This window comes from Perognathus longimembris, chromosome 26 (assembly GCF_023159225.1).
Source record: "Perognathus longimembris pacificus isolate PPM17 chromosome 26, ASM2315922v1, whole genome shotgun sequence".
NCBI lineage: Eukaryota > Metazoa > Chordata > Mammalia > Rodentia > Heteromyidae > Perognathus > Perognathus longimembris.
This window is the reverse complement of record NC_063186.1, coordinates 5,224,013-5,251,259: the sequence shown is the minus strand read 5'-3', so window position 1 is coordinate 5,251,259 and position 27,247 is coordinate 5,224,013. Positions and strand designations below refer to the sequence as shown.

The 27,247-nt window shown below is 43.1% G+C and overlaps 1 protein-coding gene across 2 annotated transcripts in view; it reads right to left on the bottom strand.

Moving 5' to 3' along the window:
* The window catches only part of Ryk (receptor like tyrosine kinase), a 52,621-nt gene extending 27,626 nt beyond the window's left edge, over positions 1–24,995 (bottom strand). For both annotated transcript variants that reach the window (XM_048334558.1, XM_048334559.1), the window contains exons 1-4: positions 24,813–24,995; positions 6,807–6,928; positions 2,118–2,217; positions 760–894 (exon numbers count right to left, since the gene is read on the bottom strand). In XM_048334558.1, the coding sequence (XP_048190515.1) occupies positions 760–894; positions 2,118–2,175 (193 nt within the window). In that variant the 5' untranslated portion in view covers positions 2,176–2,217; positions 6,807–6,928; positions 24,813–24,995. The remainder of the gene's footprint in view (positions 1–759; positions 895–2,117; positions 2,218–6,806; positions 6,929–24,812) is intronic.
* Positions 24,996–27,247: the final 2,252 nt, after the last annotated feature.

The following is a 27,247-nucleotide window of genomic DNA, read 5'->3' as shown; positions in this document are numbered from 1 at the left end:
GAAGGTAAAGGAAGTATGGGAAAGTACACATACTACATTGTCTTTACGGAAGTTCACCAGGCACATGAGCAGAATGCAAGGTTCAACAGAGTCCTAGAGTAACAAAACTTGCCTAAACCCACAATTCCCTCCCCAAACAATAGCAGGCAGTAATATATCGTTAACATGCTATATGGCATAAATGTTTCCTATTGCAGACAGCTCTTTAAATGTATAAATATAGATAATTAGGATCACATATTAAAGAATCAGAACAAACTGGAAGATTAGAGTAGCCAAGTGTAAGAGTACCCAAAGTTAGTACTATTATTAAATTTCAATGAAGCCAGGCACTGGTGGCTCACACTTGTAATCCTAGCTACTCAGGAGGCTGAGATCTGAGGCTTGTGGTTTGAAGCCAGCCGGGGAAGAAAAGTCCGTAAGTGCTAGCCTTGAGCAAAAAGAGCTCAGGGACGGAGCCCAGGCCCGAGTTCAAGCCATGGCCAACAAAAATAATAATATTAATTAATTAAATGTGATATTTAATTATACCGGAGAATTTTAATGCTAGTTTTCATGTACATAGTAAAGCAAACTGAGAAGATATGAATCATTCTATTTAACATTATGTTAACCTTAGCAGACAGTAGCAGTGGGGGAATCCACAGACTGCGGACCATATTTTGGCCAACACTCTGCTGCTAATAGCTGCAGAGCACTTCAGTGTCACCTATTACCATTCACAGCTACATAAAACACCTTGTTAAACAGATTTCTTACTTTTGTAGCACATTTTCCTTCGTTTAAAATTTAGGACTGTAAAATTTTTTGAAGAATTTACTGTCAAGTTGAGCTGCATTAGTATCATAACTTCAGAATCTACTTTGCCAGTACAGGAAAGCTCGACCCGAAACACTGTTTAAAAGAAAAGAGAGAAAATAGTTTAATTTTCTAAAAATCAATACTAATGCCCAAAATATCACTAAGAGACATTTCAAAATTAGTACCAATGGAAAATACATTTAGGGGGCTGGAGATATGGCCTAGTGGCAAGAGTGCCTGCCTCATATACATGAGGCCCTGGATTCGATTCCCCAGCACCACATATACAGAAAATGGCCAGAAGTGGCGCTGTGGCTCAAGTGGCAGAGTGCTAGCCTTGAGCAAGAAGAAGCCAGGGACAGAGCTCAGGCCCTGAGTCCAAGCCCCAGGACTGGCCAAAAAAAAAAAAAAGAAAAGAAAAGAAAATACATTTAAATAAACGTTCTAGATGATGTAATCTGTTTAAACTAGTTAAATGTATCTATGGGGCAAGAAGAACAGAAGAGTAAAGAGAAAGAGGGACAGTACAGACTTTGTGTCGTACAGGAGGAACAGCATGAATAGGAGTCAGGAAACAGTAAAAGGAAAAGGTGTTTCCAATAGAAGCCAGCATGTGCAGAGGACTGAACACCAAGCTGCATGTTATCTTGAAGTGCTGGAGTGCTAGGGCAAGTACAGCAGGCAGGGGCAGAGAATACAGGACCCAATACCTAGGCTGGGGAGTCTGCAATGCAGCTGACTGGAATGGGGGATGCTGGCGAACTCAATGCCATGTGGTCAGATGTAAATGGGCAATGCCCAGGCAGGCCACACTGGAAATTAACCCAAGAGAAGTAAAACCAGAGACAGAGACCCACGTGGAGGCCAGAGTTAGCAATGTAGGCAAGAAAGAAAGGAAAGGCTGAGCACAAACAGTTCCAGGAAGGTAGGAAAGGGGAAAAGTTTAGGAACACAGTCCCAACAATCAGCATCCTTTTTTTTTTTTTTTTTTTTTTTGCCAGTCCTGGGGTTTGAACTCAGGGCCTGAGTACTGTCCCTGGCTTCTTTTGAGCCACAGCGCCACTTCTGACCGTTTTCTGCATATGTGGTGCTGGGAAATTGAACCCAGGGCTTCATGTATACGAGGCAAGCACTCTTGCTACTAGGCCACATTCCCATCCCCAACAATCAGCACTCATAAAAAGTGCTTTCCAAAGACTTTACATGCCTGATAACTATCTAGTTAGAGATGGTAATGCGTAAACTGTCCATCTGGGGACAGGGGAGGGACAAATAAAGACAGTATGCTATGCCTGTCTTCAAGAACTCTTACTCACCTGATAAAGTGCGTGGAACTTCCCCCTGAACAGAAATGTTGACCTGGGGCATGTCCATAGCCACAAAATTGTCTACTTGGAATCCTAGTTTATATTCAACCTGTAAAATGAAGAGAAATAATCCACATTGGATCTATGGTCATTGAAAAGACATTAACAGTTTAACTTCACTAATTAGCTCATTAATCAGTACAAATAATGAATCTTTCATTGAATACAAAATAATCCAGCTACCAAATCTACATTGTCAGAGACAGTTTTAGACATTTTCAACAGGACAGATTGATTATCCTCCCTCCCTCTCTCTCCCTCTCTCTCTCTCTCTCTCTCTCTCTCTCTCTCTCTCTCTGGTGCCCAGAATAGTACCACCATTCTCCCCTTAAGCCTACCAAGGAAGATTTGAAAAATCATTCCGAGGTCTACACAGCCATCAATGGAGAAGTCTGGGGACTCAGATAAACAACCAATGAGTTGCGATACATACTTTGCAGGTCATAATTATTTGTCAATGCCTTCTGTCACTGATAAAAAATCAAGTGCTGAGAACATCTATGTGGCTAACAAAGATTCTTAACACATAAGCTAGTCTCTAGTCCAGCTCTTACTCACTGCTATAGTTCAGTTTGGTTCTCTTTTAACACTTTACCTGAAAGCCCCTGAGTTAAACACTGCAGAGGTATGTGAATACTAAACCTTTCTTCTCGGTTAAGATGGGTACATGAATACTATCTATTAGAAGCTGTGCTTAGTGCCACATTCTGCTGCAGTACATCAACGATCTGCTATTTCAGCTAGGAAGCATTACTAGCTTTGGACGTGGCAGTACCATGGCTACCACCAGAGGGTGCTGGAGAGCTAGCTAAGCAAGTATGGGCTGGGATCCTACTGGGGAACACAGGGATCAACTATTTTTTTCTCTAGCCCAGCTTGGTTTCCTGCTCCCACAGCCTGTGCCCCAAAGGGATATTACTGACACACCTTTTGACATCTTCAGCTGGTTCACACCCTCTTCTACCATCTGGGAAGATGGCCCTAGCAATCTCACTGCCCCTTACTCCACTCCTGCTATCCAGCTGTGGGAATCACATCCTGAAGAGAGGCACTCATCACAATAACCACCTCATCTCAGGGCAGGCCCTGAGTTGTGCTCAGCAATCCCTCCTTCACTGATCCTTCTCCAATTTCTTTCGGAGTTTACAAATTCACCACCCACTGCCCTTCTTGCTTCCTCACTCAAAAACAAGGTTCTTGTCCCTCCTCAACTAACACAGAGGAACCCACTTTCTGGCCTCTTTCCAGCACCAGACAGATCTGTGAGAACACCTCTTGTTCGAACTCCACTTCCAAGGAAAAGTCGATTCTCTTTGAATGACAACTTCTCCTTTCCATAGTACATGAGGTTCTAGCCCATATTTGCCACTAATAAGCTCTCCGTACCATCAACTTGTTTCTCTTGCTGTCCTTTATTATGAATCTCCTCTATATGTATAATTACCTACTAGGCTGACCTATCTACCTAAGGACCCTACAGCCTTCAGATTTAACAGACTCGAAGTTGAACTTACTACGGTTCTCCAAATTCATTGTATCCTTTGCTGTAGGTCCAGTTTTCTAGGCAGAAGAACAGCTGAACCCCAAGAAAGAAGAAAGGGGTAGAGCACAGGAGTCAAGGAACCAGTCTAGCACGAGTCCCTCAATGGAGCAAGGGGACAGGCAGGGAGGAGGAACGAAGATGAGGTTGAGTGTAGTTGGGGAGAAGTGGTAGTTGTGAAGAAAAGATGCTAAGAAGGCAATCATTTGGCCATGTCAGTAGCTTAGAAGAACACACAGTATGAAACCATGAAAACATGGAAGCCTGCCCTTTCTGAGAGACTGTCTGAATGTGGGAATCCTTGAGAAATCAGAGAAGGAAATACCTATTTTTTTTTTTTTTTTCTTTTGGCCAGTCCTGGGGCTTGGACTCAGGGTCTGAGCACTGTCCCTGGCTTCTTTTTGCTCAAGGCTAGCACTCTGCCGCTTGAGCCACAGCGCCACTTCTGGCCATTTTCTGTATATGTGGTGCTGGGGAATTGAACCCAGGGCCTCATGTATAGGAGGCAAGCACTCTTGCCACTAGGCCATATCCCCAGCCCTGGAAATACCTATTATTGAAATCCAATTTTCTCCACATTCTGCACATGTATTGATCTCTAAAGAATTATATTTGCGAATCACTCTTTGAAGAAACAAATTTATTCAAAGGCTAAATTTATAATCTACTGGGACGAAGAAAATGCGAACAGCAGTTGTTAGGGGAAAAAGAATGTGCCAAAATACTTTAGTAACCAGAGAAAATATAAAAATTTGAATGCACTACAATATAAACATTTTTGGTAATCATCCTTGGAGCAAATGGCAATTGCAAATAGGCAGCTGATGAGTAAATCCACCTCCTTCTGGAACACAGAATGCACTTGCCAACAGCCTTTTAATTTCTCTGAACTTACCAGTGTACTGCCTTTCTCATAGAAACCTCACTGTGGAGGGGACACAGCAGGTTGATCTCAGTAGATCCTACTGGTCTAGCAAGCACCCATAGACTTTCCCGGACAATGATGAAGAAATCCCTAATGCCAGAGAGCAGCTATAGAGTAAGGGTGGGTGGTGGGAGATCATACTATATCTTAGTGTATTTTTGTACCTCTGGGCCAGCTAAAGTATGCCATCTAAGAGGTGTAACTGCATTTTCCCCCCCTGGACATTGGAGGAACCTTCTAGAATACAGAAGAGCCAAGGTGCCTGTTAAAACAACCCAGTAGTTTTCCCTCTTTATTATATATATATATGTATATACATACATACATACATATATATGGCCTATTATCTCAAAACATAATTAGCACTCACTGAGGCACGTGTGACATACATGTTAAGACAGACACAACTAAGGCCTCTGAGGGAGCCACAATCTTTGGCAAGACAGAATAGCCATGTAAACACTGGAAAGCAACACTATTAGCCAAACCTTTGATATGTGAAAACTAATGTTAAAATATCTAGTGTTGAAATGATCTATTAGGAAGCCTAAAGATCTTTGGAGGCATTTAATTTTCTGAGAAATATTCAAAAGCAAGAACTCGGAGTTTCTGATAAAGTGTTAGAGCTTAGGAACCATAGCCATCCTTCTGAAAGTTCATGACTTTGTCTCAGAGCCAAATGACCAAGTAAAGAACCTGTCACTTCCTTGCCCTCTTGGAGTGACTTACCCATTTCAGGTCATGTCCACATCCTGCTTTTGCCCCCAATACTAGATTAGGTAAGACCCTTTCCAAATCTGGGTCTTAGTTTACTCTTATAAGTCCTGATCAAAGCACAATTACGTAAGCAAATAAGATACAACCACTGAAGGGGAATAAAAGTACAACTCTGTATGAAGGAACAGAGCTACTGTTTATCAGGCTACATAGTTCAGTACTCTACAAAAGCACAAAAGTATGCAGAATCTGCATAAGAGTTACTTACACACATATGCCCAATATAACCAATGTCAAAACAGATAACTACTCTGTAATAATTAAAAAGTACCTACAATAGGTATTCTTATTTTTAATATTGGAACTGTTTTTATTTCTTAAGTAAAATTCTACTCAGAAACCTAGGTGCTGAGAATGTAGCCTAGTGGTAGAGTGCTTGTCTAGCATGCATGAAGCCCTGGGTTCAATTCCTGAGCACCACATATACAGAAAAAGCCAGAAGTGGTGCTGTCACTCAAGTGGTAGAATGCTAGCCTTGTAAAAGAAGCCAGGGACAATGCTGAGGCCCTGAGTTCAAGCCCCAGGACTGGCAAAAAAGAAAAAGCAAAGGAAAAAGAAAAAGGAAAGAAATGAAACGAAAAGAAAAGAAAAGAAAAAGAGAAACCTGGTTGGAGGAGGGGAAGAAGCTCCACATACAGCCTCCTTGGGAAAAATCTTATATCCGAGGAACCTGGGAAGTTAGAGGAGATGTAAAGAATTCAGCAACAAGTAAGGTCCTGGACTGCAAGCTGGGCACTGGTGGCTCAGGAATCTGAGATCTAAGTATCCAGGCACAGAGCCAACTCAAGTAGACAAAATCTTAACAAGATTTCTTACCAAGAAGCCAGAAATGGAGGCACAGCCCAAATGACAGAATGCTAACCACGAGTGTAGAAGAAGCCAAGCAAGAACGTGAGACCCTGAGTTGAAGCCATGGTACCAGCAATAGTAATAATAATAATAATAATAATAATAATAATAATAAATGTCAGGTTTTGGGGGTTAGACCCCGAGGTTAAAAGCACCTCACCACAGCATACATAATGGGTTCATCTGTTGCACCTTGCTTTTACCTCAAATGGGACAGCTACAAAACGTGCAGAAGATCGTACCAGTGTCCCCCAAATCCCCTCACAGGGTCATTATCAGGTCTGACTACCCTTTCCCAAGCCTAGACCCAAATTACACTTAAAAACCCTAAGCGGATCGAGTGTCTGTACGTGCCAACCACTGAAATGCTGGCCACCTCACTACAAAGGACTTGAGACATTTTGGAGGTTCCAGATTTAAAATATAAATCTGAAAAGATCCAGTACTGTCATGGCACACCACCCCCTGACCCTTCTGTCAAATACAGCCCTTGCCTGTGTGGCTCTGCCATGGCAGCTGCTGGCCACTCACTCTCTCTCTCTCTTACCTTGGACTTCGCATGCCAAGTGAAGTGCAGGAAATTTGTCTCACTGGGTACTAGCAGGTTAAACAATAGAGCGTAGTGACTAATAAGGTCGTTTCTCACATAATACAGTTCTGCATCAAGACCTAGAACAAAATAGGGGGAAATAATTAAGTAATAAATATCTTCAAAATGAGACCCATCAGTATTTCAGACACAGGGATGAGAACATGCACAGGGATGTGTACATGCACATCACAAAGAGCTCACCCAGATGCTGTGCCACCTTATAAAGCAGGAGGACATTGTATTTTATTCCACCCAAGTAGCTCTCCCTATAAGAATTGGTGTGCAGGACCTGAGCCACTCTGTCTCCTGGAAAGAGCTTGTCTGAGTGGTACCTACAAGCAAACACCCTTTCTCTCAAAGTTGGTACAGATTTAACAAGAGAGATTCAAAATGGAAGGGAGACAGCTACCTGATTAAAACCCAAGTGTGAGCCAAAGCCTTTGACTTCCAGCTGGGAAAAAAAAATCCCTGCTTCCTCCATAAGAACCTCAGCTATCCACAGCGTATTTTCCATCCTACTGAGACTAGGTTCAGCTCTTAAGTATCCAGGAGTAGAAGTAATCTATAATTCACACTAGAGGCCAGCATTATAGTGATAATGTTAGCCAGATGGATGCTGATGTGCAGGAAGGAGGAAATTACCTGAGCTACAAGGATTCCGTTCCCCTTCTTGGTGGGAAAAATCAAAAGATCTCCAGATGGTTCACACCTTGGATTAACTATTAAGATAATGGCCCTATATCTTCCTTATGGAGCCCACTCCCTTTCAGATCAAGGCAGCACAGGAGTCTTCAGGGCATAATAACTACTATACAACCTTAAATTCAGAATATGAAAGAAAATCAAAGGTTCAGATGGTCTTCTTCCCTCACTTTCTCAAAAGCTCAGGTATAGTACCTCCCCAAATCTAAGCAACACCACCTATTACCCAATATTACTGGACTATAAACCTTCAGGCCCCTACAACTTCAAGGTGGTCATCCCTTATCCAAACTTCCCACATCAGGAACTGCTCCTCGTTACCTGACCCGTACTTTAGCTTTCCTAATAAGTCAAGCCTTGCTAACTTCCTACTCTTTGTAGGTCTTTTATCTGCTCACTCTCAAGACCATGCAGCCTGAGATTTCTACCCTCTTACATTTTGATAGCTTTAACTCCCCTTGGAGGCAGCCTTGGCCATGCTAAATGGTTCGTGCTACCCAATGATCTCATAAGGTACCAGTTATGTTTTTTGTTAGTACTCTGATTTGAAAATTGCAGAAGTCTTGAGTGATCTGCCCTTAACCTTATTTTCCCCATAAACCCTGTTATTTTTAGTGAACAAGCAGTTTTGAACATCTTTTTTAGGAGAGCATTTGACATTATAACAAAAATGCATATGTTCTTTAAATGTAATACTGAATGTTGGATATGGTGTGGTAAGCAATGTGACTATATATAAAGTTTTATAAATATTTATAGTCCTTGACATAATAATTCTAATACTAAATATCTTAGGAAAATCATAGACATTTATTTTTATGCACAAAGACATTAATCAAAATAATTTAAATTGGAGAAAATAATAAAAATTACCCACAGTGATTAATAAACCATGATACATCCGTATTATTTAAGATATAATTCAATAAGTTTCAACATTCTCTTTTTCTTTGGAGAAGGTAGCACCAAGCAACTATACTCCTTTTACTCATTACTTGTTCATGGATACCCCTTTTGAAGAGAGGTTTCAGTGACCAAAAAGAGTGACTGAAAAACACTAGAAAAGACTATCAAAAGCTGAGCATCCACAAGAAATTGGGCCCAGAGCTACAGCATTGCAAACTGCTGGAGTTCACACAGCCACTGTCCATCAGGGTTCCATACACACCCTCCTTTCCCTCTGCGTAGTTGGTAAGCATTCTTGCTATCTTGTCTTGGCTCCCAACAACCCTGCTGAGGATCTCCCACCTGAATGTGGGGCTCACAGCTCTCCTTGCCCTGCACATGCATGCCCAAGAGCCCCTGGGTGCCCAGGACCAGCACTTAGCAACCATTGCCCTTAGCCATCCAGGAGAAGACCCCAGGTAGCACATTTCCCTTTCTTCTAGTAAACCTCATCCTAGGCTCCCAACCTTGGTTTCTATGACAGCAGAGCCAAGCAGTCCCTCCTGTGAGCATAGCCTGCTACATACAGCTGTTTCCCTTCTCCAAATAAAAGACCCACAGGGCAGTCTTAAAAGACCCAGGTCTCGTGGCCGAGGGACAGAGCCCTACACTCTCACTCTCTGCTGAAGATGGATGGCCAAGGCTGTTCTTACCCACACTGGCCCATGACTTGTTGGCTTTCTCATACCCTTAAGTCTACCTCTGGCCACCCTCTCAGTCAGTCTCCAGTCCTATAATGGCCTCCTGGCCACAGCCCATAAGGATGAAGGAACAGTGTTCCCTCCAGTTGCCTGTGTACCTGTAGAGGGAGTGTGGATGAGTCACAGGGCAATGAAAGAATTACATAAACTCTTAATCCTGAAAGAAGAAAATGTCTACAGGGAAAATAAGGACATAGGGAAAAAAGACTAGAAAGACTACTGAAAAATTACTAATACACGATTAAGTAATGCTTGGTATTTTTCTTGTCTGTGGTCTTGTGTACTATTAAAATAGTCTATAGTTTAGTGTTTTACTTGATAATTAGGAAATAAGATTAATGAAATAAAAATAATCCTAAATTTATTTTCTGAAAAAGGTGTGATCTGTAGAGAATAGCACACTTTGTATTTCTGAGTTTAATCTTTTTTCTCTACCTTCTCATCATACACTCAGAAGTCTTCAAGAAAAAGTAAGAGACAAATCACAGTACTTGGGAGGCTGAGCTAAGAGGATGGATTGAACCCAGGAATTCAAGACCGTATTGGAAAACACAATGAGATGACCTAAAATTATATTAAAAGAATAGGGAGCCTAATAAAATGGCTTTCAGTGACTAGGAAGAATTCTAAAGAAGCTGTCACCAGAGAAAATCAGGTTTCAGTGAAACTAAAGAGATAAGGAAGTACTCTTAAGAGTCAGAGGAGAGCTTAAAACAGAACTGAACTCCACAAGACAACAAAACAGACAGAGGAAGGGAATGGAGGGTTGAGACGGGTCTGCTGAAAGGCAAACAAGAAGCAGACAAGTCCTAAAGAAGTAGGTAGCACTTTGTCATTACAATGTATAGAATATTTTTACTTTTGATTTTAAAAAACACCTCAATTGTTCCTTCAATTACATTAACTAGACTAAAAAATTTTCACTGCCAAGTAGGAATGTTGCTCAAAGGCTTGACAATTTGTTCATAATTTTATTTTTAAACAACACAAATTTGACACTAAAAAACTAATTATTCCTGCAAAACTCTTAAGATCCATCAAGAAAAATCCCTTTTTCCCTAGACAGTCTTAAATCCATATTTAATTCAAGGCTGGTGTTCTTTATCATCTAGTCTATTTATAGCTCCAATTCTTGTAACTCAACTAGTTAAAAAATTTTTTCCTAGTGACTTTTAAAGTTAACTATTTGTTTGCCAATGCTGCAATTGTAGGCAATCAAATCATCAAGCCATCTCCCCTTATAAAAAGAGTTAGCTTTATAGCCCCTTACAAACTTATTTCAAGGAGTTGTTCCTGTCTTCCCACTGCTTTACACATCACGCACAAGAATGGGGCCTCAGTGTATGTCTAGCTACTCAAATGCAGGTATCAGTTAATAAAAACTGACGACCTCAGAGATGGATTTAAAGGAAATGGTATGTTTAAAAAAATGTCAGGAATCAGTTAAGTAAGAAAACAAAAGTGAGTAATGCAGAGACAACACTGAAGCAGAAGTTCAAGGTTCTGACATCTCTTCCTGACTTTGCTGTTAAGTAGCTAAGTGACCTTTGGCAATCAATTACTTAAGTGCCTTCTGTAGCCATCAATTTTCTCAACTTTAGACAAAAGATTTAGGCCAGATGGTGTTAATGTCCCTCCTCAACCATAAAATTCTATTATTCTATGATATCATCCGTGGTTTGCAAATGTCAGCCAACATACAATTATTCTATGATATCATCCATAATTCCCATATACCAGTCAAAACTAAAATTGAACTTAGCCAAGACAATCTCATGAGCCCTTAATCAGAAGAGAATTTTAAAAAATCACGGAATATGCATTAAACCACTAAATATACTTCAATCAATGTTAAATAAAAACAAACAGACCATATCTCAAATACTTTGAATGCACAGAAAACAGTAAGTTGAAATGAATAAGATAGCTCATTAAAATCCATTAAGTCTAGCTATAATCAGATTATTCCCAGGAAGTTTGCTGATATTTTGTATTTAACTACATCATACATAAGGAATTATAAATGTTAAAACTACAGGAAAGCAATAACCTTTCTTCACAATCAAAAAAAATTACCTAAGAGCCAGGTGGCAGTGGCTCAGGCCTGTAATCCTAAACTATTCAGGAGGCTGAGATCTGAGGATTGTGGTTCAAAGCCAGCCTGGCCAGGAAAGTCCATGAAACTCTCATCTTCAGTTAACCACCAGAAAACTGGAAGTGGCACTGTGGCTCAAAGTGGTAGAGCTCTAGCCTTGAACCAAAAAGCTCAGTGGGACAGCACCCAGACCCTGAGTTCAAGCCCCACAACAGCAATAACAACAAAAATTACTTAAATCCTCAAGCCATCATTGTTCAAGCAATAAAATACCAATTAAGTAAAATTTTTCACAAAAAGTGAAACCACTACTTGGCTTAATTAAGGCTAGTCTGAGTAAGAAAGGAGGCTGCCAAAATATTTTGGATATTGGTTTCCAATCCAAAAATATGCAAATGCCAACCAATGACTAAAATATTTTTAAAATTATACAGCATTCATTTACTTCATAGTTTCTGAACGAGTAGCATTTCTGTTGGACTGGTAAACATCCTGTTTTACATATGTGGAAATAAATAAAAACATTAATAGCATGCCTACCCACAAATAGCAGAAGGAGGTACAAACAAAACTATGCACATTCCAAATCCAAGACTCTACCATACAACATTATCTACTATATACCCACAAAGTGCATGTACATACATCTATAAGCCTTAAGCACTGTTTCTTTAATTCGGACTAAGTTCTCTCCTTTAGCAAACAGCTCAAGGAATTGAAACAACTTTAGGGAAGATGTATAAACAATATAAACAATTCTTGGTCATTTTGACTTCTGCACAAGACAGACTAGTGATCAGATTACCTCTCTCATCTGAAATAACCAAAAAACAAAAATACATGAAACACTAGTCTTAAAACACCCAGTATTAGGTAACAAACAGTGATTCCTCAAAGTAGCTCTGTAACTACATTACAGAGAAGAAAACAAAGGTTAAAATCCAGAAAGGCAGCTGGACTATGCAGAATGAATTATCAGAAAGGAGAGCTTTACTGAGAGACATTCAATAACTGCAGACGGCTGCCCTCCAGTATTCAGCTGGGAACTAATCAGAAATATAAGAAAATGACACATGGACAGAGAAAAGATAAAAGCTCACAGTGCCTAGCACTCAGAACTTGGAGCCATTCCCAACAGCCAGACTTCACAGTTCATCAGGCAAAGTATACAAAAGAGTCTTGACTCCGTAATGGGGAATAATTAGCCCTCCATTGAGCACTGTTCCTGTCCCATCCAGCAAGCTTCAAAAGCAAGACCTGAAAGGATAAATTTGTTTCTAAATGATTAACCGCCTCTAAAGCAAAACTTAAGAATATTTATAAGAATACAAAAATACTCAGCTCCAGTAGAATAAAATTCATAATGCTTGTCATCCAGACAAAAAGGTCTTTTGCCACTGGGTGCTAGCAGTTCAAGCCTGTAATCCTACCTACACAGGCGACTGAGATTTAAGGATCTCAGTTCAGGGCTGGGGATATGGCCTAGTGGCAAGAATGCAGGGCCACATGAGGCCCTGGGTTCGAGTCCCCAGCACCACACATAGAGAAAAGGCCAGAGGTGGTGCTGTGGCTGAAGTGGCAGAGTGCTAGCCTTGAGCAAAAAGAAGACAGGGACAGTGCTCAGGCCCTGAGTCCAAGGTCCAGGACTGGGCAAAAAAAAAAAAAAGAATAAGGATCTCAGTTCAAAGCCAGCTTGAGAAGTAAAGTCCAAGAGACTATCTCCAATTAACTAATAAAAATACTAGTCAAGAGCAAGGAAGCTGGGGCTGGGAATGTGGCTTAGTGGTAGAGTGCTTGCCTAGCATGCATGAACCTTGGGTTCGATTCCTCAGTATTACACACACAGAAAAGGCCAGAAGTGGTAGAGTGCTAGCCTTGAGCAAAAGAAGCTCAGGGACAGTGCCCAGGCCTTGAGTTCAAGCCCCAGCCCCGAAAAAAAAGAGCAAGGAAGCTGAGTGCTACCTCAAGGCACTGATAGGCCTGGAACTATAATTTTTTTCAATTTTTGTATTGTTATTATCTAAAGGTAATGTACAGATGGTTACAGTGACGTAAGTCAGATAGAGTACATTTCTTTTTGAACAATGTCACTTCTTCCTTCACTCTCTCAAAGAAACTTTTAACAAATGAACAAAAGAAGGATGGATGGATAGATAGGTTAGACTGAAACCAACCCACAAATGTTGGAATTAACACGAACATTTTAAAACTAATGTAATTGTATTCCACATGGTACGCAACATAGGAAGAACATGGAAGGTATAAAAAGATCCAAATCAAATTTTTAGAAATGACAACTACAATATAAGAAACAAAAGATTCACTGGTATAAGATTAACAGGACCCACACTATCACTGTATCTTATCTGACTACACTGAAAACTGTATATACTGGTATTAGAACTAGGGAAGTGAAAAGGAATATCAAAATCAAGAGACAAAGGATAAAAAGACAAACGACTCCAAAAGCAATGCTTGCAAAAACCATTTGGTGTAAACCAACTGAACGACTCATGGGGGGGAGAGGGAAAGGGGGAAGGGGAGGGGGGAATGAAAGAGGACATAACAAACAGTACAAGAAATGTACCCAAGGCCTAACTATGAAACTGTAACTTCTCTGTACAAATAAATAAGAAACAAAAAAGATTAACAGGAGGCTAGTTTTTCAGGAAAAAAAAAGATGAGAATTTTCTTTCCCAGCTTTTAGTTAATTATTGGTAAAGGCTTATTCTAGAATCAAATCTGAATACTTCACGTTCTTTGGTCTAGTGTAGAACAACATTGTACTGAGAGACTGCTGTGTCAAGCCATGAAGTGGGCTTCACTGTAGTACAGGAAAGTTTTTAAGGGTGCAATTCATACTATGCAAACTGACCTACAAAAAACAACCTGAGAACCATTTTACCTCCAAAAGGTAAGTTACAATGAAGACAGTGATTTGAGAAAATTAAGCAACTTCAAAGAAAATAAGCTATCAGAGCCTAATATATGTAAACTAAAGTGTAAGTTCAGTCCAATTCCCTTTTGGATAACTTAGAAAGCAAAGGGACGGGCTGGAGATATGGCCTAGTGGTAGAGTGCTTGTCTCATATACCTGAAGCCCTGGGTTCAATTCCCCAGCACCACATATACAGAAAAAAAATGGCCAGAACTGGCGCCATGGCTCAAGTGGCAGAGTGCTAGCCTTGAGCAAAAAGAAGCCAGGGACAGTGCTCAGGGCCTGAGTCCAAGGCCCAGGACTGGCAAAAAAAAAAAAAAAAAAAAAAAGAAAACAAAAGGACAGGGCTGGGGATATGGCCTAGTGGCTAGAGTGCTTGCCTCCTATAACATGAAGCCCTGGGTTCGATTCCCCAGCACCACATATACAGAAAACGGCCAGAAGTGGCGCTGTGGCTCAAGTGGCAGAGTGCTAGCCTTGAGCAAAAAGAAGCCAGAGACAGATCTCAGGCCCTGAGTCCAAGCCCCAGGACTGGCCAAAAAAAAACAAACAAAAAACAAAGGGACATGATCAACAATAGTGACCTCAGTAAGGCACATGGCAGTGAATCAAAACAGAAAGTATCATTCATTCATGCATTAATTCACTGAACTTCTACTGAACATCTATTGTATGTCAGGTACTGTTTTAGGTGGCTAGAGATAGAATTCAGTAATATAGAGGAAGACACCAACAACTAATAAAATGTTGGAATGTTGGGTACTTATCGTATGGTCACAGTGACAATGAAGTTAACCATAAAGACACAGATCTAAAGAAGTAGGAAAAACATATGAGGCAAATTAAGCATCTCTTCTGGGATGAGAAAGAATTTGGCACCAAAGGAACTCAACAGGTAGTTCACCAAGAGGCAGGGATAAAAAAGGGTCTAAGCGACCTGTAAGTGTCTCTAAATATATACTTTTAAATTGGGACAACCTCAGTAGCTTAAATATTTTATATTTATGAATTAATGTTCATTTTTAGGTATAATGGTTTTTGTAATTTTTAAAAATCTCTATACACATACTATTTTTTTTATGAAATTATGTGTGTTTGCTCAAAATAATCTATGCAAGAGCTACAAGGAGTAAGGGCAAAAGAGCACAGCAGGGTGAGGTGGTGCAGATGAAACAAACCAGTCTTGGGTTGATAACTGCTAAAGCTGAATGATGGATACACAGAGATTTATGACTCTATTTTTTCATGTTTGAAATTTTTCATAAGAAATATATTTTATCCCACGGATCCCCTCCTATGCTAGGGCTCAAACCCAAAGTCTCATGCACATGCCATGCTGGCCAAGTATTCTTACCCCTGAGTTATACACTCAGCAATAAATGCACTTTTAAAAAGCACTTACTTAAAATATAAATGAAGTATTTATAAATATAATGTTCCCTTCACAAGACTCCTCAGAGATGCGAAGAGATCACAATACAAAATGTGGCAGATCCCAGCTTCTGTGGAACTCAGTTTCACACAGAAACTTTCATCAGGGGTGTTTGTAAAGCCTCCCAAATTTAATAACCTAAAAGGCTAAGTCAGTATACAAAACTTGTTAGATGAAAAGTAAATCACTATTGCTATCCTAATGACAATATCTCACCCATCATACAAGAACATTACTATATACCCATTATCACCAGCAAATAATACCTCCAGTGAACTGCACAACTCTCAAAGACAGCTGTGTGGTCATAGACAGATGGCAACATATAAAGATAGCAATTTATTTCTAAGCTTCTGTTTCAATGTTATCTTTTCTTTTTTTTCTTTTTGCCAGTCCTGGGGCTTGGATTCAGGGCCTGAGCACTGCCCCTGGCTTCTTGTTGCTCAAGGCTAGCACTCTGCCACTTGAGCCACAGCGCCACTTCTGGACTTTTCTATATATGTGGTGCTGAGGAATCGAACCCAGGGCTTCCTGTATACGAGGCAAGCACTCTTGCCACTAGGCCATATTCCCAGTCCCTCAATGTTATCTTTTAATGACACTAAATTACTTTTTTTCTAAGGTATATCATCATTTTTTTGTACCACCAAGAAAAAAAAATTGGTCAATTGATAGATGACTCACTACTAACTACATAAGACTTCAGAGATGTTCAAAGTGGAAAAACTGTACATCTTATAATCAATTACACATGACATTCACTGAGCATCATTTCAGATCAGTGGAAGTAATTTCGCAGGTACATCTAGAAACCTGTGTTTCATTTAAGCTCCTCATAATTTTGGTTAAAGACTAAATACTGCACTAATTTAAAGAGGCCACACAATAGAGAGAGCAAGCACTGCGGAATCACAGAGCCCAAGAGACCTATAGAATCTAAGACCCCATCAAATTGTCTTCCTTTTTTTTCTTTTGTCAGTCATGGGGCTTGAACACTGGGCCTGGGTGCTGTCCCTGAGCTTTTTCAGGAGGGTGAGAGTTAAGGATTGAGGTTCAAAGCCAGTCTGGGCAGGAAAATGGGTGAGACTTATCTCCAACTAACCATCAGAAAACTGGAAGTGGAGTGGTGGAGAGGTAGCCCTGAGCAGAAAAGCTCAGGGACAGTGCCCAGACCCTGAGTACAAGCCCCATTACTGACCCCCCCCCCAAAAAAAAAAAAGATACATACAGCAAGGATTAATATAATTTCAGAATGGCTAGTGGTTCTGTTTCATGTACGAGTTTTTGTTACATTTTCGGGTGCACAGCTGGTAAGGTTTTTCAGAACACTGGCATAACTTCACCAAAACCCCAAAAGTAATGTTGTGAAACTTAAGAGTGCTTGAATATACACATTTCGTTTGCTCTTAAAGTGATTTGTAAACCCAAGCAGCACCTTCAGAACTAACCCATTAACTCAGGATATGACTCACAGGGGACAGGTTTAGCCATAATTGGATAGAACTTTCTCCCATATGTGTAGGGGGGGAAAAAAAGAAAGCAAGCCTCAAACCCACAATTGCACAATGTCTCAGCTCTGCTCTCCCAATGAAGAACACATGGGACTCAAATTAATGCTGTGTGGATGCCACCAATCCTACTCAAGATGCCTAAGTTAAGGACTGGCTGCAGGGCTAGCCCACTTCCACCAACACCTTCCCCCACTCTCCACCCCTGGAGCCCAGGATCTGGGCCATGGCATGTTATGCTAGTCTTGTCAACAAAGGGAACACCTTCCCCCGCCCCCCCCCCCCAGCCCCCATCCTCCTCACCCAGCATTTGGCCTGCGATTTAAGAGGAAACAAGAGGGGCTGGAAGGGGAGGAACACATGGCTCATCTCCTTTTCCTTTCACTCAAGCACTTCTCCTGAAAGAAAAGGGTCCTCTGGACACAGAAGCCCCAATCTGAAACCTGAGTTCTTGGGACTCCTGCTCTCAGTTCTCCCTACTAAGTCTTCTCCAAACTCTGCAAATTCCTCACAAATCCATCCCACCCCTTGGACTGCCCCAAATGACCACACTTATCTATCACCTCAAGGCTTATTACCCCATTTCCCAGACGCAGCTGTTCTGTCTCCAAGATACCTTTTCAATGGGTCCAGAGTTATCTTTTCTATACCCAGTCCTGACCGTGTATGCTCTTGTTCTAAATTCTTCAGCAGCCTTTCATGCCCGGAGAGATAAGGTCCAAATTCCTTACCCAATCTCAACTTACTTCCCAGCTTTCTATTTTAGCACTACCTACCTTTACTAATTTTTTCCCAACTTGACCACATTAATTTTCTTACTCGACTTTATACACACCTGCTTCACTTCTATGCCTTTGTTCGTGCCAGTTTCCGTAAAGTGCTCTTTTGCCTATCCAGCTCATCCTTCAAGATAGGATGCAAATATTTTCTTTCCTAGAACACATACCTTTCCTAAACTCACTAAGCTTCTTTCAAAGAAAAAAAAAAAAGCCAAAATCACTCCTTCAAAAGTAATCACTCAGGGCTGGGGATATGGCCTAGTGGCAAGAGTGCTTGCCTAGTATACATGAAGCCCTGGGTTCGATTCCCCAGCACCACATATATAGAAAACAGCCAGAAGTGGTACTGTGGCTCAAGTGGCAGAGTGCTAGCCTTGAGCAAAAAGAAGCCAGGGACAGTGCTCAGGCCCTGAGTCCAAGGCCCAGGACTGGAAAAAAAAAAAAAAAAAGTAATCACTCCTTCAAAAGTAATCACTCCTACAAAAATGCTTCACAGCAAAGAATAGTCATTCCTACAAAAGCTTACTTCTATCAATTATAGTCAGAAGTAATCACTCCTACAGTGTCTTTCACCAGCAATATCTTATTTCAATGTTACTACTGTAAGTAAAACAGGCCCCCTTTGAAATTCTCATCCCTTCAAGGAAAGGAGTCTTTTTTTATTTTTCCTGGTACCAGAGTTTGAACTCATGATCTCCCCTCAGCCTCAGCTGGGGCTCTATCACATTTTTTTGGCTCTATCACATCTTTGGGGGTTGGGGTGGTGTTGGTGGTACCAGAGTTTGAACTCAGGTTCTCTTTGCTTCTTTGGCTACACTCTAGCACTTAAGCCACACCCTCAGTCCAGCTTTTTGTTGATCATTTTGGAGATGAGTACCTCTTGCCTTTTTGGCCTGGGATAGCATTGAACTCTGATCCTCCAGATCTCAGTCTTCTAAATAGCTAGGATTATAGCCAGGAGTCACTGGCACCCAGCTGGAATCTAATCATTTTTAATCACCATTTTCTATTATAATATGTGTTACTTAGTTTAGCTGCAAACTATTTTCTTGACTGCTTTGGAGAGCAACAATGTAAACTAGTATGTTATTTTAAAGAAGATGTGAATAAGCCTAACTCTTTTAGAAGGTATTTGTATTGAAAGAAAGTACCAATCATCCAAAGTGATTTTTAACAGTTTTCCTTTTTTTTTTTTTGGCCTGTCCTGGGGCTTGGACTCGGGGCCTGAGCACTGTCCCTGGCCTCTTTTTGCTCAAGGCTAGTACTCTGCCACTTGAGCCACAGCGCCACTTCTGGCCATTTTCTGTACATGTGGTGCTGGGGAATTGAACCCAGGGACTCATGTATATGAGGCAAGCACTCTTGCCACTAGGCCATATCCCCAGCCCCCCATTTTTAATACTTAGTTAAACAAAATACATCTTCTATAAACAAACCCAGCACAAGGCCAACAGAAAAAAAGGGGAGAAAAACAATGCCTAGAATTGTCCTTAGGAGCATCAGGGTCAGACCTGCCCCATTAAAGGAAGTGGGGCCTTTTGCCCTTGGGCCTCAGCATGGGTCCCTGCTTCTAAGTACCAGAATTGGATATGAACAGAGAAACCAGCCCTGTAACATTAAGGCATCTTTGCATACCCTACAGGCTGAGGGAGTCCATGTGTATGGGACTCCTCTGAAATGCCCCTTGCACAGGCTCAAACAGATCTGTGCCAATGGACCAAAAATCTGGTAGTGCCAATGGACCAAAAATCCTGCTTGTGACAATCAGCAAGGTTGGGTATAACTTCTGGCTGGTGGACTGGAATGTCATTGTGTAGGGGTAGAATTCCCTGAACTGCCAAAAGAGGTTTGAGATTTTTTTTAAATGGTGCAGAAGAAATTACAGCCAGCTGCTAAGAGAACATAACCAGCAACCCCTGAGGGTTTCTTTTATTCCGTATAAAAAAACAGCCTTGAGGGGCACCAGGGACTCATGCTTGTAATCCTAGCTGCTCAGGAAACTGAGATCTGAGGATCGGAGTTCAAAGTCAGCCCAAGCAGGAAAGTCCGTGAGACTCTTATCTCCAATGAACCACGAGAAAACCAGAAGTGGCGCTGAGGTAGAGTGCGCTAGCCTTGAGCCGGAGAGCTCAGGGACAGCGCCCAGGCCCAGAGTTCAAGCCCCAGGAATGACAAAAAAAAAAATTCTTACTGGACATAAGATACATGTACAGAAAAAGTGCTGGTGTAAACATGCAGTCAGTCACAAGTCACAGTAAGGAAAAGGCTCTCACACACACTACACCCTTGCTCAGATCAACATGCAAACTCCATGCTGGCTCTGCTACTGGAGAGATGTCTGGCCAGTGGGACAGTTTCCAAACTTGCCAAGACCAGGGGTCTCTAAAGGCTGGCCAGCTCACCCCTGCATGCCCACCTGCCTTGAAGTAACCACAGCCACTGTTATACTTATTTCCTCTCTCGTTTTCCAAAGTCACAGGGAATGAATAGCTTCCAACTTTCAAGTGGTAAGGTGTAGGCCAATCCTCAGTTGGCAAGCAAGGAAACCAACAACCCAGGTCCTCCTCCAACACAATGCACATAACCTTCCAACCTAAGAACTCTACTTCTTGTCATACAGTCATGATCTCTGAGCCCAGGACTTCCACCTATTCTAGCTGCTCTTAAACTCAGAAATTTAAGTTCACATCACTTTCCTTACCTGACTCTGACCCATACTATACTAGTACAATTTGATGTCAAGTAGACTTTTTCTGATTTTGACAGAGTGGGAAAACTGGAAAAATGACCCCCTTTCTTTGTCTTTTCCCGAAAGCCTTCCAATCAATTAGTGAAATGGTAGGAACAAACTGTAGTGGGGGTGGGGGGAAGGGATAAAAAGAGGTTAGAAAAAAGATGAGGGAAAACAATGTATGACACTGATCAAGATGCATTGTACTCATAAACTGACATGTTGAATTGAAAACCATTTGTACAATTACTTAAAAGATCATTTTTAGCCAGGCACATGGCTCCCACCCGTAATCCTAGCTACTCAGAAGGCCTTGAGATGTGAGGATCACAGGTTGAAGCCAGCCCAGGAAAGGAAAGTCCTTCCAATAAACTACTCAGAAAAAGCTGGAAGTGGTGCTGTGGCTCAAGAGCGCCAGCTTTGAGCAAAAGAAGCTCAGGGACAGCACCCAGGGGCTGAGTTCAAGCCCCAGGACCAGCAAAAAAATAGAGATTAAAAAAAAAAAAAAAAGATAAATGAGCTAGGTCTTAAAAAGAGGATAAAAGACAGGCACTGGTGGCTTATGTCTATAATCCTAGCTACTCAGGAGGCTGGGATCTGAGGGTTGAGGGTTGAAGACAGCCAGGGCAGGAAAGTCTCTTATGTCTAAGAAACTACTCAGAAAAAAAAAAAGAAGTGGCACTGTGGCTCAAGTGGTACAGGACTGACCTTGAGCAAAAGTAGCTCAGGGACAGACCCCAGGCCCTAAGTTCAAGCCCCAGGACTAGCACAAGAAGAAAGAAAGGAAGGAGAGAGAGAAGAGGAAAGAAAAGGAAAGAAGGAGAGAAGGAATGGGATAAGAGCTCCATTTGACATTAGGAAGCCAAATGCTTATCCTTCATTGGCTTAGAAATATGAGAATAAAAATAGAGGAGAAAAATATAAACACAAGAAATAGTTGAGATAGCAGCAACCTCTGGAAAGCAGAGCTTAGAGGATGAAGAGGCCAAAGGCAGGATACTAGTTTCTGTTGTTGTTTTAAGACTCTAGTATTATTTATGTGTGTGTATCATGCATTATTAGATTTAAACAATTTATTCTTGTATCAAGCACAATTCTTTCACTACATAAAGCTGTCACTATCAACTTACAAGTTTCTTACTTGGAATCCCAAACTTATTGTCTTAGAAATATAAAGTTAATTTTTGTAACAACTTCTAGAAGGCATTTAACACATAAGGAATAAAAATACTGTACAAGAGTGCTATTTCAAGCAGTCTCAAACACCATAATAGCTCCCATGGAAAAGCACATTCTAAGGACTGAGGGAGACTCTCAAATACTCAAGAAGCACCACTTGCTCTTCCCAACCCAGGGCCCCTGGGAGCCCTTTAAAGGTAGACTGAAAGAGGGAGGTGGAGAAGGTCTGAAAGAGAGGACCTGATCTGGCTGTAAGGAGACACTAGATGTTCATGGCAACAGATGGCCTCAATTGTGCATTACAGAAAATACTTCTAGGATCCCTTATTCCAGTGGTGGATGCAGGAGTTCAGGAAGGCAATTGTCCCACCTCCATTCTCTTTATTTCTGGGCAAATGCTGGATTTTCATCAATCAGGAGCTTCCTCTGCTATAAACATTGCTAGGGAAATTAGTTTCTAGTTTATCAGAACATCATTTTAAGTCCGGATTAGCAATGATGTCTTCCCCACCATGCCATAATCAAACTTTTCTATGCACAAATTTTTATTACACTCAATAGAGTTGGGTCAGAAGCCTTTGCCAACAGTTTCACATATACATAGGTATATGTGTGTGTGTCATAGAGATAGACAGATAGATATAATGAACTAGGTGACCTTGAACAAGTTTTTAAAGCATCACTTTTCTCATCTCTAAAATGACAAGTAAAATACACAGGAACAAATATTTACGAGAAGTCAGTCAATCAATGGCAGCTTCTAGATGTCTTCTGTTCTGCCCCCTTGGCTGAGAGGAGAGAAGAAACCTACATAAACATCACAAATTATATAAGTTCTTTTCACCAAAAAAAATCTTGATAGAAGCATGCGTAATACATTGATACTTTAATTAATATATGATTTACACAGACATTATTTTTCTTAGGTTTTAGTTTTAGTCTTATGTTCCAGGACTGACTAATCCAATTTGCAGTTTCAATTCAGCTAGACTAAATTCAGCTTATTTAGCTACACCAGAAAGAGGATTAAGAAGAGCATATTACAAAAACATTGAATTCTTTGGTTAAAGACTACAAACTCATACACACACACACACATCAATGTCTAAAAGCAATTTCACTTCAACACTGAGTATCATGATCTCAGACATTAAAAAAAAAAACTATAAAGCAAAACCCACAGGTAATGGAATGCTTAAGAGAATAACTTTTCCCCTCAAATACTCAAGAAGTATTACACCCTGAGATGAGATGAAATGGAAGAATTGCCACAGTACACAAAAGAAAGCAAATGTTTAAGTATGACTATCACCTGGGGTGAGGGGCATGCCAGGTCTTTCCCCTAGTCTATCATTTCTCAAATTATTTCCCCAAACAACAAAGGTAAAGAGAACCAACAACTGACACAAAGCCAAGTTCTCCTTTCTCAAGGCCTACAAAAGCAGAATTACTTCAAACTCCAAAGAACCCCTGACAAATGACAAAAAAGGTACTGTAGAAGCTGAGAGACCTGCTACCTTCAGATTTGTTTGCTATTTAAAAATATGCTTTAAAATTCAATGCATATCCTACAAAATTAAGAAAATTCAGGGAAGAGGTGGGGTTGGGAGGGATGGGGGAGAATTACAAAAGGGGTGACACTAATCAAGGTGTATTCATAAACTTGGTTGAATGTCAATTCCTTTGTACAACTACTCAATGAAAATAAAAATATATATTAAAAAATAAGCTGGGCAAAAAAAAAAAACAAAAGCTGGGCAATGGTAACTCATACTTGTAATTCTAGCTACCAAGGAGGCTGAAACATGAGAGTAGAGGTTCAAAGCCAGCCTAGGCAAGATTGTCCCTCCAGTTAACCACCAAAATGCGAGAAGTGGAGTTGTGGCTTAAGTGATAGAGCTAACATTAGCCTTGAGCAAAAACAAAAAAGCTAAAGGACAGTCAGTGCCTAGGCCCTGAGTTCAAGGCCCAGGCCAGCAAGATAAATAAAACAAATAAATAGGCATATCAGTCCCACGATAAGGAGGTTGCGCTAACATTTAATGCCCTTCCAACCTTCCCCCTTTGTTTTTGTTTGTGCAAGTTTGCAACCAGACCCATCCACGAGAAGCGACGTCCACATAAAACCGACCTGTTGAACTGCATGCAACCTTTCTGCCCAACTACTGAAAGAACAATAAAAGCACGCAAAACTAACGTACAGAGGCTGTCAAAGTACTTGAAAGATGATACCTCTCTAGCAAAATAAACTTTTTAAAAAGCACGCAACCGGAATCATCTTATGAATGAGCACTTCAAGTGTGGCTTCCTAGGGTTATCCAAAAAAACAACAACAAAAAAACAAAACAACAACATAAAAACCCCAACCGAGTTAGGGGTTTGGCCAAAACGAATCTAGGACACAAAACTTCTTTAAAAAGTTTGTCCAACACCCCCCCACACCCACCCCCCTCCCCGAGGACCCGGAGTGACACGCCATGGGGGGGCGGGGAGGATGGATGGGAGAAACTTCAGGAAGGCAAAGTTTGCGTGCGAGTTGGGACTGCGAGTTTGGAGGAGGAGGAGGAGGAGGAGGAGGAGGAGGAGGAGGGTTGGGGCTGAGATCCGGGTCCCCGGCGGTGGCTCGGGGGTGGGGGGGGGGGGGGCGGCAGGGTCGCCAGGACGGAGGAGGGAGGGAGGTGGATCTGGATGGAGCTGGGTGGGGGGGGGGGGGACTGAGGGCGAAAAGGGATGTGTGTGGTGTGGTGTGGCCGGGGGAGGGGGGGGGCATCCCGTCCCCAGCACGCTGAGCGGAGGGTCGGGGCCCGAGGCGAGCCCCGAACTCTGGAAGGAGGTGTGCGGGATTGGTGGGGTGGGGGGGGGCGGTGGGGGCGGGCGGAAGTAGCGCGCGGCCCGACCCGACCCGGCCCGGTCCAAGGTGCCCCGGCCCCCCCCCCCCCCGGCAAACTCACCGATGAGGCGGCGCACCTCGTCCTCGCTCAGGTAGAGGCTCACGCTGGGCCCCGCGGAGCCGGGAGGCAGCCCCGGAGGCCGCAGAGCCTGGGCGGCGGCGGCGGCGGCGGCGACGACGGCGGCGGGCGCGGGCAGCAGCGCGAGGAGCAGCAGCAGCAGCAGGAGCGGCGGCGGCGGCGGCGGGGGCAGCGGCGGGGGCGGCGGCGGGGGCCGCGGGGCGCTCAGGCCGCCGCGAGCCCGACCCGGCCGCCGCCACTCGGACTCCTCCTCCTCCTCCTCCACGCGCATGGCGGCGGCGGCGGCGGCGGCCGCGGCCCTGACGGAAAGCCGGTGACGACCGGTTGCCTGGCCGTTACCCACCCCCGGCTCCGAGACTCTCACAGCCCCGAGCCGGGGGCGGCCACCCGACTCATCGCGCCGCCGGCCCGTGGCAGCCAGCCACCTCCCGCTTCAGGCCGTCAGAGCGCGCCGCCGCCGCCGCCGCCGCCGTCTCCTCCCCCTCCTCCTCCTCCTCCACCGCCTCGGCGGCGGCGGCGGCGGCGGCGGCATCGTCCACTGGGGGGCGCGCGCACGTGCGCGTGTCCGATATCCCTCCCCGCTCCGGAGGGGATGGGGGGGGGGGGAGGAGGAAACGCACGCACGTGCGTGCGGCCTTCGACGCGCGGGGACGCGCACGCCTACGCCCCGCCCCTTCGCGCACGCGCGCACACACACACGCCGCCCTCCTGGACGAGGCCGGGGTTCTGGGGCGGCGCCGGAGCGCTGCAGGTTTGAAAGGGACGCCGCCCCGGTGACACGCCGTCGTGGCAGCTCCGTGTTATGTGTCTATGTAAAAAGGAAAGCGCGCGGGTCTCGAACTTGCCGGGCCCCGGTTTATCTGTAAGCGGAACTTTTCCTGTCAGAAAGTCCTCGTCAGCGAGGGGTGGACGGCGGCCGGGGGCCGGGGCCGGGGCTGGGCCGGGGCTGGGCCGGGCTGGGCCGGGGCCGGGGCCGGGGCCGGGCCGGGCCGCTGAGGTGACCAGCTTCAGGGCCCTGAATGCGGAAAGAATGCTTTTCTTAAGGTTCTTATTTTATTTTATTTTATTTATTTGCTATTTGTGTAGTGAGGACGTATACAGACCAGGGGGAATCACCTTCCTTATTTCACCGTGTTTGGGGAGTTCGTGGCCCACATGCCTATGCCCGCACGGGTTTAATCCCATGGACACACGCATGTACTTTCCAGAAAAAGACCTTAGCGAGCTTTCCTAGACTTATTTTATAAGTCACACACACACACACACACACAAAATAATTGCGCTTGGTCGCACCTCAACCCTCGGGCTTGAACTCGGGGCCTGGGTGTTGTTCTTGAGCTTTTGTTTATTTGTTTTTTGCCAGTCCTGGAGCTAGAACTCAGCGCCTGAGCACCGTCCCTGGCTTCTTTTTTCGCTCAAGGCTGGCACTCTGCCACTTGAGCCCATAGCGCCACTTCTGGCGTTTTCTGTATATGTGGTGCTGAGGAATCGAACCCAGGGTTTCGTGCATGCTAGGCAAGCACTCTACCACCAAGCCACAGTCTCAACCTCCCTGCATCATCATCATCATCATCATCATCATCATCATCATCATCATCATCTTCTTCTTCTTCTTCTTCTTCTTCTCTTCGTGGTTAATTGGAGATGGGTCTCATGGCTTTCTTGCTGGCTTTGAACCACAACCCTCAGATCTCTGCCTCTTGTGTAGCAGCCACTTGTGCCCAGCACCAATTTTGTGTATGTGTGTGTGTGTGTGTACTGGTCCTGCAGCCTGGTTGCTGTCCCTGAGCTTCCCCCTCCCCTCCACCCCCCCCTCAAGGCTGGCACCTCACTGCTTGAGCTACAGCTCCTACTTCAGGCTTTTTGTTTGTTAATTGGAGATAGGGGTCTCACAGACTTTCCTTCCTGGGCTATCTTCAAACCATAATCCTTCACATCTCAGCCCCCTGAGTAGTTAGAATTGTAGGCATGAGTCATTGCCCCCTTCTACCTTACAGACTTATCCCCCCCCATTTGTCAGTACTATATTTATTAGAAACTTTTTTTGTTAGAGTATGTTAATGTCCAAAGGGGTTTTTATTGTACATTTTGTTGAATTTCAACCCCTCTGCTGCTCTTTCTTGTCCCCTTTCTACCCCTTCCACCTTTTAACAAACTTTTAATGGATTTCACTCTTCTCTTTTCATACAAGTATTTAATATATGTCAGGCACCAGTGATTCATGCCTGTAATCCTAGCTACTCAAGAGGCTGAGATCTGAGTATGACTATTTGAAGCCAGCCTGGGCAAGAAAACTTGTGAGACTCTTCAGTTAACCAGGAGAAAAGAGCAAACAGAAGGGCTGGGGATATGGCCTAGTGGCAAGAGTGCTTGCCTCCTATACATGAGGCCCTGGCTTCAATTCCCCAGCACCACAT